The sequence below is a fragment of the Dasypus novemcinctus genome, chromosome 4 (genome assembly GCF_030445035.2).
Source record: "Dasypus novemcinctus isolate mDasNov1 chromosome 4, mDasNov1.1.hap2, whole genome shotgun sequence".
NCBI lineage: Eukaryota > Metazoa > Chordata > Mammalia > Cingulata > Dasypodidae > Dasypus > Dasypus novemcinctus.
The window spans coordinates 1,283,988-1,302,070 of record NC_080676.1 but is presented as its reverse complement, the minus strand read 5'-3'; the positions used below and the strand labels follow the sequence as shown (position 1 = coordinate 1,302,070).

The window sequence follows — 18,083 nt, the reverse complement described above, 5'->3', positions numbered from 1 at the left end:
TTTTGCTCCCTGCAGGAGGTCGTGGCCCACTGGATTGCTGAAAGCCGCATTGCCATTGAGGAGGTCCGCTTGCTGACCCTGAAGGCTGCCCACAGCATCGACATGCTGGGCAGCGCTGGTGCCAAGAAGGAGGTGAGGCCTTCTCGGACGCTGTCTCCCGAGACTTCTCCAGTTCTCCCACCCATTGGGCAAATCAGTTTTCAAGGTCCTGATGGCACTTGGAATACTGGAAGCCTTATTATTGTTTGGTTTTCTATGTATTTTGCTTATTAGTTTCCTTCCACTAGATTGCTTTGGATTATGATTTTCAGATTGCAGAACATTTTCAGCCTTCTTGAGGTGTGGTAACAAGGAATGGGGAAATCTTAGGTTTTATATAAACGCAGAATTGTACCCTCGTATGCCAGCTCTTAGCCTTGCAGCCTTGGGAAAGTACTAAACCTTTCTGCCTGTGGCCTCAGTAGAATGCATAGCACTGTACTGCCACATTAAGGCCACCTTTTCTTCTCTGCCTTCTTGTGATTCTTACTTATATGGAATAAAGACCTAATTGCTTAATTCTGAAAGCTCATAAAATTGATAAGAAAAAACTGATTAGTGGGGCAAAGACCTTTGAACTCTTTGTATGATCCCTACAGTGATGAACATGAGTTATCAGCTGCCTGAAATCCTTCTGCAAACAAGGCCAGTTATAAATGAATAAAATATGATTTGTAAGAGATACCTCTTTCCAGAAGAGCTGTATTGACTGAAATAGGGCCATTAACTATGTCACAGTGGATCTCTTCGTTAGCTTTCGTTAAAGATCCTGTTTTAGTGGTGATTCGTGTGTGGGAAGGTTCCCTTGTTTCATTTAACAAAGAAAACACAGATTGTATCAAATTCTGCCACACCACTTAGAGTCTAAGAAAGGAGCATTGTTTTCATATCTTGTTCATATAGGTTGCAATGGTCAAAGTTGCTGCCCCACGAGCAGTCAGCAAAATCATTGACCGGGCCATCCAAGTGTGTGGAGGTGCTGGCGTTTCCCAGGATTACCCTCTGGCTAATATGTGAGTAGATGCTATTTAATAACCATCTACATTTGATAAGCTTGGGATTAAAATCTTCAGATGCTCTGTCACTTATTGTTTAAGAAAAAAATAAAGGTACTAACGCACTTTAAAGTACAATTGAAGGTTAAATGAAGTAATATATGTACTTTAGCACAGAACTCAGCACCAATCATTAGTTGCTCTTACGATTACCATTATTATTTCATTCCATTTGTTAGTGGAACATCACTGAGGGTCATTCCACTAAGGGTTCGTGGGCCTCCTGAAGCAGGGAGGTAGGGAAGGAAGAGAGACGCTCAAAGGGCGCTCAGAGCCAGGCTCCGCAGGCACTTGGTGCGGTTCACCACCTCCCTCCAGGAGGCTCCCGCAGACTTGGCAGCAGTGCCCGCCCTGACCACCTGACGTCCGTGTTCTCATTCCTGGGAGTCAAGAAGGAACATTCGGCATTCTCCACTGTCGTTCACTGTCCATGTTCCCAGTGCCCCACTGTCACACTGGAGATAAGAGTCTTGTGCCCGGTTTTTAACCTTAAAAAAGAACTACATTAGCTACAACTTACCTAAGATCTCTTAGTTCTAGCAACTTCTAAGTAACCTGCAGCAAACCAAAAAGGAATTAAACCCACTGCACTGTGCCATTTAAGATTCTCCTTCCCAAGTGGTGAGCTTTAAAATGGCATTTCAGAAGCTCTTTGGTTTGCTTTTTTCTATTATCCTAGTATTTTTTCTTATCTCTGCCCTGCCATGTATTTCAAAATTAATCCGGTCTTGGTTTTTAATCAGAGTGACTCACAAAGTATCATGTTCCCCTTTGATAACTCTCCCTTCCCTGCTCTTTTTTGTATTTTTAGGTATGCCCTTACCCGCACTTTGCGTTTAGCAGATGGGCCCGATGAAGTCCACTTGTCATCAATTGCGAGAATGGAGCTGCGGGACCAAGCTGAAGGGTTGATGGCCAAAATGTAGGGCAATTAACTCTGAGCATTCTGTGGGCAGAAATGCTCTTTTATAGGAACTTAATCAGTTCCAACATTTGATTTTAGTATATTTATGGAGCATTTGGGGCACAGGTTTAATTACCCATGTTTGGTATAGAGTCTAGCATCTGTTTTGATCAATGGATTTTTTTAGGTTTAAGTTAAATAAATTCTGTAGCTGTTGTCACTCAGTCTATGCTAAACTTGCAAAGAGATCATGACATAGAATGGAAATCTATAGTATAGGCATAAAAATATCTTTACTTTTTTTGATTATTAGGAATTGTTCCATCTAAGTAAATACTGAAGGAATCGTTGCTTTATAAAATGTAATAGGATCCCCTTTTTAACACTGGTTTGCAGGGTTGGTTTAACACTAGTTATGTTTGCACTAGAGAATGAAACATGACTGGGTCATTTTGAATTCATATTATAATAAGCTTCAGAACTCAACAGGAAACATGCATAAAATACGAATGCTGTTTAAAATTTACATGGTGTATTGTGAGAATACTTAATTAAGAACTATTTTAATTCCTTATAAAAATGTTACTATTAATGGCCAGTTTAAGCCATAAGAGAGTTATTTAACTTCACAGTGAGTGTGCAGACAGTCTGCGCTGAATGCACTCCTGTTGACAGCAACATCATATGCAAACATCCCTGTGGCTGTTTGCGGACATTTATAAGCAATTCATATAAATTATATGAAATCTAAATAAAGAGGAAGTATTTGCAATGAAAATTTAGCATTCAAATTAAGAAATGCTGCTAATGTAAAATACACATCAGATTTTGAAGACTTTGTATGAAAGAAATAATGTAAGATAGCTCATTTATACTTTTGCTTACATTGATTACATGTTGGAATATTTTTGATATAGCGGGTTAAATAAACTATATTAAGATTAATTTCACTTGTTTTTTTGTTACCTTTTCAATGTAGATGTCATTGGAACAGTAATTGGTAAATTTTGAAATTTTGAAATTATTTTATTCCAAAAACCTTTGTTTCTTTTTTAAATTGAAGTATATCATTTATACATGAACATATATAAACAATATGTATATAGTAGAAGCTGTGAACTTACAAAACAAACACGCATATCATCGTACAGGGCTCCCACACATCACCCCACCACCAACACATTGCACTGCTGTGAAACATTTGTTACAAACTATGACAGACCATCATCAAAGTATTTCTGCTAATTACAGCCTATACTTTATATTTCATGTGTTTTCCCCCAACCCACCCAATTATTAACACCCTGTGTTAGTATTATATATTTGTTAGAGTTCATTAGAGAACTCACACAGTCCATCCTCCACCCCAGGATCCGCTGTCTTACACGGTCCCCTGCTTGGACGGCCCATTAAAGGGCACACTCAGTGGCTCTCAGTTTCATCACAGAGTTGTGCCGCCATCACCTCAGGCAATTTTAGAATGTTTTATTATTCCAAAAGGAAAAATGCCATACCCTCTCCCTGCACTGTTGTCCCTTAGAATTGATAAAATATCTTCTTTGCCATTGCTGCAAAAATATTACAATGTTTTAACTCTCCGTTATTAGAAAGCACTTGCATCAGGTAAGTTTATTGAATTCCTGAGCTTGTTTCCATCATTCTTTTAATTTCTTCCTGGGGTGGGGGCAGGGACAGGGATCTTGACAGAGACCTGGGTTCTGATTCCTTCTGAGTGTGGGGGCCTCGGAGAATTTGTCTTTGAGCCTTAACCTCTGCATCTCATTTTCCTTGCTATTACATTGGAGTTACCTTTTACTAGAATACCTTTATGTCTTAATAGTTTTGTGGGAACCACTGAAGCTTTGTAAAAAAAGAGGTACCTTAAAATTTGTCATACATAATAAAATACTTCATAAGGTACTCTTATTTAAAGTGGAGAAAATCATATAGCCTAAACTATTTAACCATATTACTAGTTTTAAAAGCTGTGACCATGGGAAGCAGATGTGGCTCAAGTGGTTGAATGCCTGCTTCCCACACAGGAGGTCCCGGATTTGATTCCCAGTGCCTGCTAAAAACAAACAAACATAGAAAAAGCAACAAGCAAAACAAACAAATGAAGCGCAAGCTCAGGGGAGCCTGTGTAGCTCAGTGGTTGAGTGCCAGCTTCCCAAACACAAGGCCCCCAGTATCTCAAAAAAAATTTTTTATAGAGTTGTGACCTAGAAGAAATCAAGATTGTTTTCAAACTATGTGAATTAAGGTTATGTCTGGTGCTTGTTTTGCAATAATTATTTTCTCTGGCTTTGAGGAAAGTGGACTATATCGGTTGTCTATGGTTTTCAATTAATCTATTTTTGTCTCTGTCATGAACATAGCCACCCTGAAGGCAAGCCCCTCCATGTGATCCAAAGTCCTTTCCTCGAGTCCCGACAAGGTTCCACACGAGCTTGTCCCCTGCATCTCTTTGACCTTATCCCTCTCCTCACTCCATCACCACCTTTTTGGCAACTCGTACAACACCATGGAACCTTTGTCAGTCATGGCAAGGACTTTAAATTTTATTCTGAGTGAGAGGGTGGTCACTGCAACATTTTGAGAGGGTCACCCTGGCTGATGTCAGAGGCTACTCATGTTGAAGAAGATGCTGGAGAAATGCACGCAGCAGACAAACCTAGATCTGTGGTGCTACCAGGGAGCCTCCCTGACTGATCTGCATCCCCCTTTCCTAGAGCCAGAGAAAGGGAGGAGTCAGGACCAGGGCTACTGGCCCCACTGAAATAGGACGTTTTTCATAGCAGACATTTTCTTAAATATATCTCATCCCTAATACCCTTTATTTAAGAACTTTACTAATATGTTCTGTCTGAAATGATCTCCAGATGTCTATTCAAAATTCACCTTATCAAAGGGTTCTTTGACTACTTGCTCTAAACTAATACCACACACTTTGTCATTCTTTACCTCCTTATCTGCTTTCCTTTTTTCTGTAGCACTTAGCACTTGACATATTTCATATCCATTTATTTATCATCTGTCTTCTCATTAGAATGTAAGCCCAACTCCTGCTATGTCCACTTCTTTCATTTTTTGTGTGTACTGGAGTATCCTAGGGCCCTAGACATCCAGTAGGAACTTAAAAGATTGTGAATCAATGAATAAGTGAATCAGTGCATGGATGCTCTGCTGATCCCTCATCTGCAGCACAGCAATTCATTTACAGCTCTGAAACAGAACAGAGCTGGCGCCCGCAGCCCAGGCCATTCACACGGAGGCTGGACCACAGACCTGGAATGGGCTGTGGTAGCTGGATAGGCTGAGGCTGAGAAAGGACAGCGGTGCCCCAGCAGTGAGAGATGCACAGCAAGTGGAGGGTGGTGCACGGCAGAGAGGGGTGCACGGCAGTGGGGGGTGCGCGGCAGAGAGGGGTGCACAGCAGCGAGGGGTGCACGGCAGTGGGGGCAAAGCAGCCGACTGAATACATGTTTAATGAGTACTTCACAGTCCAGGAGAATATACCTTTAATATTTTTTTCCAATGTCTAGTCCAGGGCTGTGATCAGCTCCAGAGGGAAGTCAAGATACCTAAGGGAAACAAAACACACTTCTGGTGATTGTTAAGAATTTTCCAAATAAGCAGAATTCTGGGATGTGTCCCCCACTTAGTTCAGAGCAAAGAGCACTAAGGGTTTATGATCCTGTCATAATATTTTTCTTTCTCTTTTTCAGCATCTCTTTCTCATTGTGGTGAGAATGCAGTCTATGATAAGTATGTTGTTATGATAAGCTCTGTGAAACAAGGGCTTTTCTCTGCCTTACTGTCACCCAAAAATATGTGAACAAAGGATGATGATTTATCTTGGAGCAGTGCCTCACTCTCAGGATACCTATTGCCACAGGGAGAACGAGTGCACGGACAGTCTCCAGAAGGTGTTTCCACAGCCTTCTTTAGTTCCCCTGAGCTGATGACCAATATGGTCAGTTGTTTCACTTTTTTAAGTGGGCAAGAGTGGAGATTGCAGGTGCCCACCCTGAACTCTCTTGCTTCATCTCCTGCTGCTCTTCTTCCATACCAGCTACACTGCCCTTCTGCTGATCCGCCAATAGCCCAGGTATATTCCTACCTGAGCGTCTTTGCCCTTGCTTTTCTGTTTGCCTAGAAAGCTCCCACCCACCCATGCATGACTCCAAGACTTGCTCCTTTCCTGCAAATCATCTCATAGGTGGATCCTTCTGTGACCACCCATCTAAATTTCTACTCCTTCCCAACACACACAGAGTGACAGTCAATTTCATATGTCAACTTGACTAGGCTATGGTGTCCAGATGTTTGATCAATCAAGCCCTGGCTTGACTGTTACTATGAGGGTATGTATAGATGGGTTTACATCTACAAGCAGCTGGTTGCATTTAAGTCTGACTGCATCTACAATCAATTTTAATAATATACTTTAATTTAACCTTGCAGTTATAATGAAAACCTTGGCTTGTCTTTGTCCCTAGTTCCTGGGGAAGCAACCTTGGAATCTTTGGAATTTCCTGTGTAGGAGTGTCATTTGGTCCTCATGATGGGCCCAGGACCACACCTGATAGTCACCCCTACAGTCTTGGGGTGGGGAGGTGGGCAGCCATACCCTAAAGACCAGCATGTGGTCGAGGGGTTGGGGCTTTGAGCCATGTCATATCCTGGGGGGGAGGGGGGTGCATGTAGATTGAATTCAACCACATGAACACTGATTCTATCAGTCACACCCATGTTGTGAGACCCCATGTAAACGCAGGACACTCAAAGCTCTGATGATCTTCCATGACTGAGAACATACGTTGCTGTGCCAGGAGGGTGACAGGCTCTGACTCCATGCAAAGACAGGGAGGCCCTCCCAGACCTCCCCCAGTGCCTCTCTTCTGGGTTCTCCTAATTGGTATCCCTTTCCAATAATAAAACTATAATCACAGTTACAGTCCTTTCAGTGAATTTCTATGACAATTCTAATGATTCAGCTCCGAGAGCCCCCTGAATTTGTAACCTGCTCGTCAGAAGTAAAGGGGTCTGGGCCCCTTAAATTGCAACTGGTGCCTGAAGGACAGTATTGCTGAGGGTTGCGCTTAACCTATGGGGTACGGCCAGACACAGGGTAGAGTCAGAATTGAATTGGATTGCGTTGCCTGCAGTATTTGCAGTTGGTATCAGAAACAATTGTAGAACTCAAAGAGGTTATTGATAACCCTTACAATTGGTCTCAGAAGCTATGGTGGAAGTTGCTACAGAAGGGTTTTTTTTTCCATTTTTTCCATTTTGCTTTATTTTTTCATTTCCACCCTTGTTTGCGTTCCCTGTCTGCTCTCAACTCTCTGCAGCGGCACAGGGCAGCTTGCCTTCCCTCGGGGGCCCCGGGGATCCAACCTGGGGCCTCCCATATGATAGACGGGAGCCCAATTGCTTGAGCCACATCCACTTCCCAGAAGTTTTTGATACTTAATAAAACACAGTATATCCAATTATTATTTCAAAATATAATCAATACAAACATATAATTTATACTTATTTCCCAAAACCTGGAGTATATTTTACATTTATAGCACATCTCAATTTAAATCTAAATTTCCAATGGAAATTCTTGATCTATATGTAGATTTCATAACATTTACAGTGGAAAAATTAGATCCACATATCCAGGTTGTTCCAAACATAAAGTTTTCCAAAAACTGAATTGAGCATCAGTTTTAAATTTTAAAATTACATGAAAATTCAGTTCTCCAGTCACAGTGTTGTGGAAGCTGAGAGATTCAATAATCTGGAACTCTTGTTGAAAACCCCGAGTCCCAAATAAGATTTTCAGCTTCTTTTTATATAGAGGAAGAGTCAAATGGTGCTTTGTTTGAGTGCCAATAAGCTTGAGTTAACATATATTTCCCGCATTCCAGGTAGGTTGAGTTAACATATAAGTCCATAGAGCCTATATTACTTAATTGGCTTTTTGGGGCTGGCATGGTTGGCATGGTTACGAAGCGTGGGCTGCAGTTCTTATTACGAATAACACAGCTCGGGTTATTCACGAAGAGAGGCACAGCCGCCACCCATAGCCCGTATCAACAGTAGATACATTTCAAATACTCAGTAGTCACACGTGGCCTGTGCTATTTGTTCTGTTAGTTTGCCAATGAGGCTATGACAAAATGCCACAAGCTGGTTGGTTTAAACAACAGGAATTCATTGGCTCACAGTTCGGAGGCTAACAGTCCAAAAACAACAGTGGAAGGCCACGCCTTGTCTGTAGCGTTCTGGTGGTAGCTCGCTGGCAGGCAGTCTCTGCCACCATGACTCATCCGTCTCCTTCAGAATAAATTACCAATTACTTTTGCTGAGAAGGACTCTAGTTAGACCCAAGTCAGGCCGACCTCGATTCAGTTTGACCTTGTCTTAATAGGATCTTGGAGGATCCCATTTACAAATGAGTCCACACCCACAGGACTGAGGGGTAGAACCTGAACAAGTCTTTGTGGGGAAAATAATTCAAGCTACCCAGCTGGGTGGCACAGCTCTAGCTCCTCAGGCTTCCACAGTTTGAGAGATCTCCAGGATATGGTCCCACTCAAACCACAGTCAGACGGGGAAAAGAAATTGGGTCACTATTAGAAACGGGGAGTGAATGCTGCAGTGTTAAAAATAAGTGTTCAGGAGTGATGTAATCATGACGGCAAAATAAGACACCCCCTGAAAAAGCCCCCAGAGATTTAGCAAATAAAAGGACAAATCCCCTTGCTTAGAACTCTGGAGGATGGTAGAGACTAGAGAAGGACTCCACAAATGTTGAAACAAAGAAACGGAAAAATATCAGGTAGGGAAATTCCATCCCAGGCCACTGGTCAGTTGCCAGTCCCCTCCCCTCGCTCAGTCTAGCACGCCTGGGAGTCAGCAGCACAGCCAGGCCCCTCCCGCACAGACAGATTGTAGTGACTACGGAAGGGAGTTAGAGCCCCACAATCCAGGCACAGGGACCTAAGTCCACAGAGACCCGGGAACAGCACCAGCTGCCCAGGGGAGCTGCGTTCCAAAGGACCCTGGGGCCCTGGGCCCTGGGCCCTGGGGGTGGGAAGAGAGACTGCAACAGAAAGACTGGCAAGAACAGTTGTGCCCTCACTCAATCCAGTTTCAGTTGGCTGAACACCCTCAAGGCAAAACGGACTTTTTTGAAGTAACTCACCTTTCTGGATTGACCCCATCTGGCTCTCTGAGGCAGGATATCCTAATGGAGATGAAATTATATGCAGAAAAAGCTCACAGAAAAAAAAGGGGAGTTTAAACTGGACTTCTATAATATAGGATGGGTCCCAGAACTGAAAAGTGTAAGTAAATTGGGGCTCTGAATGAGGGAGAGAATTTAAACAAATCATAGGAGTTGGGAAGAAAGTCCTCACAAAAACAAACAGAAAAAAAGCAAAATAAACACACACACAAACAACAACAGAAGATATCAACATTCCCAGAGAAGGATAAAAGGAAAGGAAACCCTCTCTTGAAGGTGAAACAGTTGTACAAAAATACAATCTTAAAAATTGGACCACATATCCAGGGCAAGAATCAGATGAAGAAGACCTAGGAAAATCTGAAAAGTTAAATATGGGCTATTCTAAAGGTCTAGAATAAGCTAGACCAGGACTTAATACAAAGCCAAACAACACTAAAACCCTAAGGAAGAGGGAGAAACAGGACTTCGGAGTTAACTAATCAAGATAATCAAATACGTAGACATCAGCAACAAATTACAAGTCATACTAAGAAACAGGAAGCTATGGTTCAGTGAAGGAAACAAAACTTCAGAGGAGATCCAGAAGTTGTAACAAATAATCAAAGATGGTCAAACAAATCTCCTAAATCAATTCAAGAAGATCAAGGAAAATACTTGTAAAGAGATAAAAAATATTGTATGAGCATAAAGAAGAATTTGAAAGCATAAAAAGAAACAACAAATTATGGGGATAAAGTCACAATAGTAGAGACTGAAAATACACTAGAGGCATACAACAACAAATTTGAACAGGCACAAGAAAGAAACAAAGTGTGAAGGCATGACAATCAAAGCCATACAGTCAGAAAGACAGAGAAAAGAATAGAAAAAATTGAATAGTGTCAGGGATTTGAATGACAACACAAAGTGCACAACATGCACATCATGGTGTCCCAGAAGAAAAGAAGGGAAAAGGGGCAAAAAGAATATTTGAAGAAATAATGGCTGAAAATTCCCCAACTCATAATAAAGACACACATATTCATGTCCAAAAATTGCAATGTACTTGAAACAGAACAGATACTAACAGACCTACTGTGAGACATATACTGATTAGAATGCCAAATGCCAGAAATAGAGAATTCTGAAAGCCACCAGATAAAAATGATTTGTCACAAACAAGTATTCTTAATAAGCCTAAGTACTGATTCCTCATCAAAAACCATGGAGGCAAGAAGACAGTGGTAAGATACATTTAAGGTGCTGAAAGAGACAAATGGCCAGCCCAAACTTCTTTCTCAGGCAAACCTGTCCTTCAAAGATAAGGGAGAGTTTAAAATATTCACAGATACACAGAAACTCTGAAAGTTTATCAACAAAAGACCTGCCCTACAAGAATTACTAAAGGGAGTTCTGCTGGTAAGAGAAAAGTAAAAACTGGAGAGAGTAGCTCAGAGTAGTGTGAAGAAATGAAGAGCATTAGTAAGGGTAACTAAAAGGGTAAATGCAAAACCCAATAGTACTGTATTCTCAATATACAACTCTACTCTTTAATTCCTATAAGTGTCAGAATACAGTTGAACAGGAAAAAGAATATTTCCTGATAACAGATGTGCAAAATATAAAGTGGTAAAGTGGCACAAAAACAACAAAGAGTAAACAGAGATATGGGATCAGAGAACGTGTATGCTATTGAAGCTGAGTTTGTATCTTTTCAAATTAGTAGGTTATAGATGTAGGTTGTATAATACAAACCCCAGATAACCACTAAAAGTATTTTAAAACTAGCCAGAAACAGAAATGAGGAAGGAATCAGTCATATACATCACAAAAGATTAACTATATATAACTAAATGTGATTGTGGCTGACTTATAAATGTGATTGTGGCTCAAAGGGATAGTTTATGGATGTAATATGTCAATTGAAAGGAATCTAGAGGAAAATCTAGTGACTAAAATATAGTGATTTTGGTGGTGGATGAGGATTGTAGTTAAAAGTATAAGAATGTTCTTAGTTTATGAAGTTTTAAGAATATGGTGAAACACAGTAAAATTATAACGAATGTAATTTATGGATGATAGTTACAATAAAATTTTATGATATTTTCACAGCAATGGCAAAGAAGATATAGCAATTCTAAGGGACAAAAAAAGTGGAGTAAAAGAGGTTATGGGGTTTTTCCTTTTGGAGTAATGAAAACTTCCTAAAATTGACTGAGGTGATGACAGCACAACTCTGTGATGAAGATGAGAGCCACTGAGTATACACTTTAAATTGATTGCCCAAGACATGAAACTATAGAACACAATGAATCCTGTGATAGAAGGTGGACTGTGGTTAACAGAACAAATATGAGAATGTTCTCTTATAAACTATAGCAAGTATATAACACTAATACAAGGTGGGTTGTGGGGGGATAAAAAATTTAAGATACTGCTATAGTTAGTAGTAATATTTTGGCAATACTCTTTGACAACAATGCAAGGTTTTGGTAATGGGGTGATATATGGGAACCTTGTATGATGAAATGCATGTTTGCTTTGTAAGTTCACAATTTTACTATATACTAATTATTCATATATTTTCATGTATGAATGATAAACTTCAAAAAAATTTAAAATAAGTCAACTACACAGAAATGGAGGTTGCAATAAAGGAAAAGAAAGGTGAAAAAAAGATATGATATATAAAAAAACAAAGGACAAAATGGCTGGAGTAAGTACTGCCTTATAGTAATAGCTCTAAATGTTAACAATTAAACTCCCTGATCAAAATATGCAGGTTGACAAAGTGGATTAAAAAGCATGATCCAAATATAAGTTGTTTACAAGAGACATCTTAGACCCAAAGACACAAGTAGGTTGAAACTGAAAGGATAGAAAAAGGTACAGCATGTAAATAGTAACCAAAAAAGAGCTGGATAACTATACAAATATCAGACAAAATGAACTTTAAGTCAACAAATATTATAAGAGACAAAGAAGGACATTATATAGTAATAAAATGGGCAATCCATTAAGCAGAAATAGCAATCATAAATATTTATGCATCTAATCACAGTGCCCCAAAACACATGAGGCAAACACTGACAAAACAGAAGGGAGAAATAGACACCTCTAAAATAATAGAGACTTCAATACACCACTCTAATAAATAGGCAGAATATCCAGACAGAAGATCAACAAGGAAACAGAATTTGAATAATATGATAAATGAACTAGACCTAACAGATATATACAGAACATTGCACCCCAAATGGCAGGATATACATTTGTCTCAAGTGCACAAGGATCATTCTCTACGATAGACCACATATTGGGTCACAAAACAAGTCTCAATAAATTTAAATTTAAAAAGGCTTACATTATACAAAGTACTTTCTCTAACCATAATGGAATGAATCTGGAAATCAATAACAGGCAGAGAACTGGAAAATCCACAAATACATGGAAATTAAATAAAACTCTCAAAAAATAAGTGGATCAAAGAAGAAATTGCAAGGGAATTCAGTAAATATCTTGAGAGGTATAAAAACAAGAGCATGACATACTAAAATGTATGGAATGCAATGAAGGCAGTGCTGAGAGGAACACTTATAACCCTAATGACTTATATTTAAAAAGAAGAAAGGGCCAAAACCAAAGATCTAACTGTACTCTTGGAGGAACTAGAAAAAAAACAGTAACCTAACACCAAAACCAGCAAAAGGAAAGAAATATAAAGAATAGAGCAGAAATAAATGGAATTGAAATAGAATTAGAGAGAATTAATATAAACACAAGTTGGTTCTTTCAGATCAATAAAATTGACAAAATTAGCTAGTCTGAAAAAAATGAAGATACTAATAAATAAGAATTAAAGGAGGAGACATTACTACAACTCCACAGGGATAAAAATAATTCTCATAAGAGGATGCTATGTGAGAAAATTGTATCAAAATATAATTAGGAGGGTTACCTGTTTAGGATGCTCGGAGGGGATGGTCTGACACAGGACGGACTCCTGGGGAATGTCTGAATGCTCATTTTGCCAGGGTGGGTTGTACCATTGGATAGAGACCCAAGAAGTGAGAGTTGGGGTGGACCCACATCCTGGGGAGGACTAATGCCATCAAATAGAGAGAACTGAATCTCTCGAGAGAAAGGGTGGCTCCCAGGGCATTAGGGCAGTTGAGCAAGTCAGGCCCTGAACACTGTTGCAAGTATCTCTGGATGTGGCTCCTCGGGAAATGGAGATTGGCTGTCGCTGTGGGCCCCAAGGGGAGGGGAAAATGGATGTTGAATGGATGGAACCAAGGTAAATGTGGGGGCAAGAGAGGAGTTTCGTGAGAGTACACGAGGATGAATATAAAACATGTAATATTACACCAAAAACATATAGGGGACGACAGACTAATAATGTAAACCATAATGTAAAACATAGGATAACTAAAAAATTTAGAAAACTGTATATCCTAAAGTATGGACCACATTGTAAGCACAGATGCCACCTTGTTTGAAAGCTATTGTTTCGGAGTCTGTACATCAGTTTCAGTAAATATGATATGAATAAGTTAAAAGATTATTGCTGTGGAAGGGAAAAGGTTTTGTGGTGGATGTGTGGGAGTACTGTATATTGTATATATGAATTACTGTGATCTAAGACTCTTGTGAAGAGAAGCTCAATAATTAGGAAAAAAGAAAAGAAAAAGATAGGATGTAGAAATTTTTCCAAATCAATACGTACTCTAGATCTAACCTTTAAACTCATCGCTATATTCCATTTTACTAGTAAGGGAACCTGATATTATATTGGGATTCGCTTTACAGGAAGTTTTGGATCACAGAGTGGTTCAACAATGGCGGCGGAGGAATACTGGTATGGGATGTTATTGACAGGCTATATATGGTTGACAGGGAGTTATACAGGGCATATGTCCAGGGTGAATGGTAATGTTTGGATATACTCATAGTAGAAACAATTAAAAACAACAGCTGGGGGGTACTGGGTTACTGGCCGGGGGGGGCTCTGTCATGGTCCCTAGGGGAGCAGTGGCAGTCCCCCAGATGCAATGGTAAGAACCAGGAAGGAATGAGGGTCCAACAGTGGGTCCCTGATACTAATGACTATGCTTGTGAGCCTATACACCTGAAATAAGAACAAGGCCTAGAGCAGCATTGTGCCTGGGAGTTTCCTCCTGACAGCCTTCATGTTACTCAAATGTGGCCAGGCTCGAAGCCAAACTCAGCATGTAGATGCAGTGCATTCCCCCCAGCGTGGGACATGACACCTGGGGATGAGCCTCCCTGGCACTGAGGGATCACTACCAAATACCAGCTGAAGATGCAACTAGAAAATGACCTTGAATTAAAGGTTCAATGCAGATCAGCAGAATATCCCTGTCTACATATAATAACATGACTTTAAAATGCTGTTTGACCTAATGTAAGGGGGCATTGGAAAGGAGAAATGAGTTTATATGGCTTTGGGTCTCTAAAAAAGAGTCTGGAGGTTGTCAGAAGGATTGCCCTTATACACACCTGAGCAGAGTCTCAGAGACAGATAAAGTAGATACAACCCCAGGTATTGGTTCTTTTGAGGGCTAAAGAGACCCATGGGTTCTCTGGTCATGGCAGATGGGGTTCACTGCCATGTCAGTTGGCCCTTCTTTGGAGCTGGTGTTTCTGCGTGATGGAACTGGACTCAGATGGGATCTCTTTCCACAAGACTTTCATGCTACTTTACTGGAATTGTAGTTGGTGTTGGGGTTTAAAATATATTTAGGGGATTTGAATCTCTGGACTGACAATATGATAGCTATGCCCTGAACCTCAACAGACTTCAACTCCTACACTCTGATTTATTGGACTTACCCCACTCAGCTAACATGGAGTTGAAGAATGTCAACCACCACACCATGGAGCCTAGAGTGCCTACAACTGAAAACAGGAGGATTGCATCCAGTATCCATGGGGAATCTAAGCCCCTTCTTGACATAGATGTGCAATGGACACAACCAATCCAACGTCCACAGAGAAAATGTGGCATTGGTGTGGGAAGGGTGGCCATGGTGGCTGCTGGGTGCAGGGAATGGGAGGAAGAGATGAGATGGGGAGGTGTTTTCGGGACTTGGAATTGTCCTGGGTGGTGCTTCACGGACAATTACAGGACATTGTAGATCCCCCCAGGGCCCACTAGATGGAACATGGGAGAGTGTGGGCTATGATGTGGACCATTGACTATGGGGTGCAGCGGTGTCCAGAGATGTACTTACCAGGTGCAATGGATGTGTCATGATGATGGGAGACAGTGTTGCTGTGGGGGGAGTGGGGGGTGGAGGTGGTGGGGTTGAATGGGACTTCATATTTTTTGAATGTAATATTTTTTAAAAAAAGAATAAAAATTTTAAAAAATTTAAAAAAAAGAGGATGCTATGACCAACTCTATGCCAACAAATTAGACAACCTAGGCACTATAGACAAATTCCCAGGAACACACAAAAGACATGCACTGACTCTATAAGAAATAGAAGACCTCAATTAAAGACCAATTAAAGTAAAGAGATTAAATAGTTCATCAAAAACTACACATCAAAGAAAAGTCCAAGACCAGATGGCTTCACAGGTGAATTCTACCAATCATTCCATGAAGAATTAATATCAATCAAGCTCAAACTTCAAAAAATTGAAGAGAAGTGAACACTACCTAACTCATTCAATAAGGCCAGCATCCCCTAATACCAAAGCCTGATAATGATACTTCAAGAAAGAAAATTACAGACCAATTGCTCTTATGAATATAGATGCAAAAATCCTCAAGAGCACATCAAAAGAACTGGTTTTTATCCTAGATATGCAAGGGTGTATCAACATAAGAAAATCAATGTAATAAATCACATCAACAAAACAAAGGAGGAAGAAAAAGAACACTTGATTACCTCAAGTGATATAGAAAAAGCATTTGACAAAATCCAGCTTGCTTTCTTGATAAAAACATTTAGAGAAATAGGAACAGAAGGAAATGTCCTCAGCATGAGGAAGGGCATATATGAAAAACCCACAACGAACATTATTCACCATGGTGAAAGACTAAAATCTTTCTCTCAAAGATCTGGAGCCGGATAGGGATAGCCACTACCACTACTGTCATTCAACATTGTGCTGGAAGTTCTAGCCAGAACAGTTAAGCAAGAAAAGGAAATAAAAGACATCCTAATTGGAAAGCAAGAAGCAAAAGTTTCACTATTTGCAGATGATATGATCCTATAAATAGAAAGTCCCAAAAAGTTGAAAACAAAGTTACTACAACTAATAAATAAATTCAGCAAAGTGGTAGGGTACAAGATCAACACACAAAAATAAGCAGTTTTTCTAATCACTAGTAATGTAGTGGCCTTATGAAGGGAAAACTACAGAGCATTTCTAAAGGAAATGAAAGAAGACCTAAATATATGGAGAACATTCCATGTTCATGGATGGGAAACTAAATATTGTTAAATGTAAATTCTACCTAAAATGATTTATAGATTTAAGACAATTGCAATAAAATTCCAGCAGCTGAGGGACTGTGGAAGATGGCATCAGATTAGGCAGACAAGGCTCAGCTCTCTCACAAAAACAATGGGGAAAGAGCCAAAATCCACCAGATGGACCTGCTTTGGGGTTTGGCAGACCAGGATAGTGCTTCACAACTGCCAGGAGGGTGAGGGACAGAGAGACAAAGAACTTGAAACAACAAACCATGAGTTACAAAACCTCCCAGTCACTGGGTAGTGCACCCCTCCACCACCCCCGAGATATTAAGCAGGAATAAAACCCCTGCCTCATTGTAGCTGGCTGAGAGGGGAGCAGACATATTCCTCCATGCCAGCTGTTACAAGGGAAAAGATAGGGAGACATGGGGCGCTTTCCTCAGTGAATTCAGTCAGCAGATTCTGCTTTGAATTGCAGCTCCAGCCAGACCAAAACAAAGGAAAACCAAGATATACACCTCCATGGAAAGGTGCTTCAATGAGTGCCACCTGGTGGTCAGTCTGGAAATTGCATGGACAAAAGCTGCATGTGGGTCTCTGTTCCGAAACTTTTGGGAGAAAATCTGCACCCCATTAGTGAGTCCCTGGCATGATTTTGCTAACGTAAGATAGGTGATATTTTTAAATTTTACTTTTATTATTATTTATCTCCCACCCACCCCCAGATCATTCTCTGGTCTGTTTACTCATTGTTTGCTCACCTTCTCCAGGAGGCACCAGGAAACCAACCCAGGACCTCCCAAGTGGGAGGTGAGGGCCCAATGGCCTGAGTCACATGCACTACACACAAGCTTCAGTGTCTGTTGGCTTGTGGCATCTGCTGGTTTAGGTATCTGCCTGTTGCAGCAGTATGGTATCTAGCTCATTGCTGCAGGTGTGAAGTCCAGCTTGTTGTGGCAGGTGCAGCATCTAACTCATTTTGGTGGATGTGGCATCAGTGGGTGTGGCATCTAGTTTGTTGTGGCTGGTGCAGTGTCTAGGTCATTGCAACAAGTATGGCATCTGCTTTTCTTCTTCAGGAGGCACTGGGACCTGAACCCAGACCTCCCATGTGGTAGGCAGGTGCCCAACTGTTTGAGCCATATCCACTTCCCTAAGCTGGATAATTTTAAAGACTGAGAATAAATTGAACCAAATATCAAAGAAGAGCTGCGAAAAAATAACAATAGGCAAGAGAGGAAAAATTGGCCATCCAAGTAAACTCACTAATATATCACATGCCTGAGCATTAGCAAAAAATTACAAGCCACACTAGGAAACAGGAAGGGATAGCCCAGTCAAAGGAACAAACAAAATATTCTGGAAGGATACACGATTTAAACAATGATTATGATACAACTCTCCTT

General features: G+C 40.5%; 1 protein-coding gene across 1 annotated transcript in view; it reads left to right on the top strand.

Annotated features, from left to right (window-relative positions):
* The window catches only part of ACAD11 (acyl-CoA dehydrogenase family member 11), a 110,514-nt gene extending 107,571 nt beyond the window's left edge, over positions 1 to 2,943 (top strand). Inside the window, exons 18-20 of the mRNA XM_058294964.2 lie at positions 16 to 132; positions 943 to 1,052; positions 1,906 to 2,943. Of these exons, the coding sequence (XP_058150947.1) occupies positions 16 to 132; positions 943 to 1,052; positions 1,906 to 2,020 (342 nt within the window). The 3' untranslated portion in view covers positions 2,021 to 2,943. The remainder of the gene's footprint in view (positions 1 to 15; positions 133 to 942; positions 1,053 to 1,905) is intronic.
* The last annotated feature ends 15,140 nt before the right edge of the window (positions 2,944 to 18,083 follow it).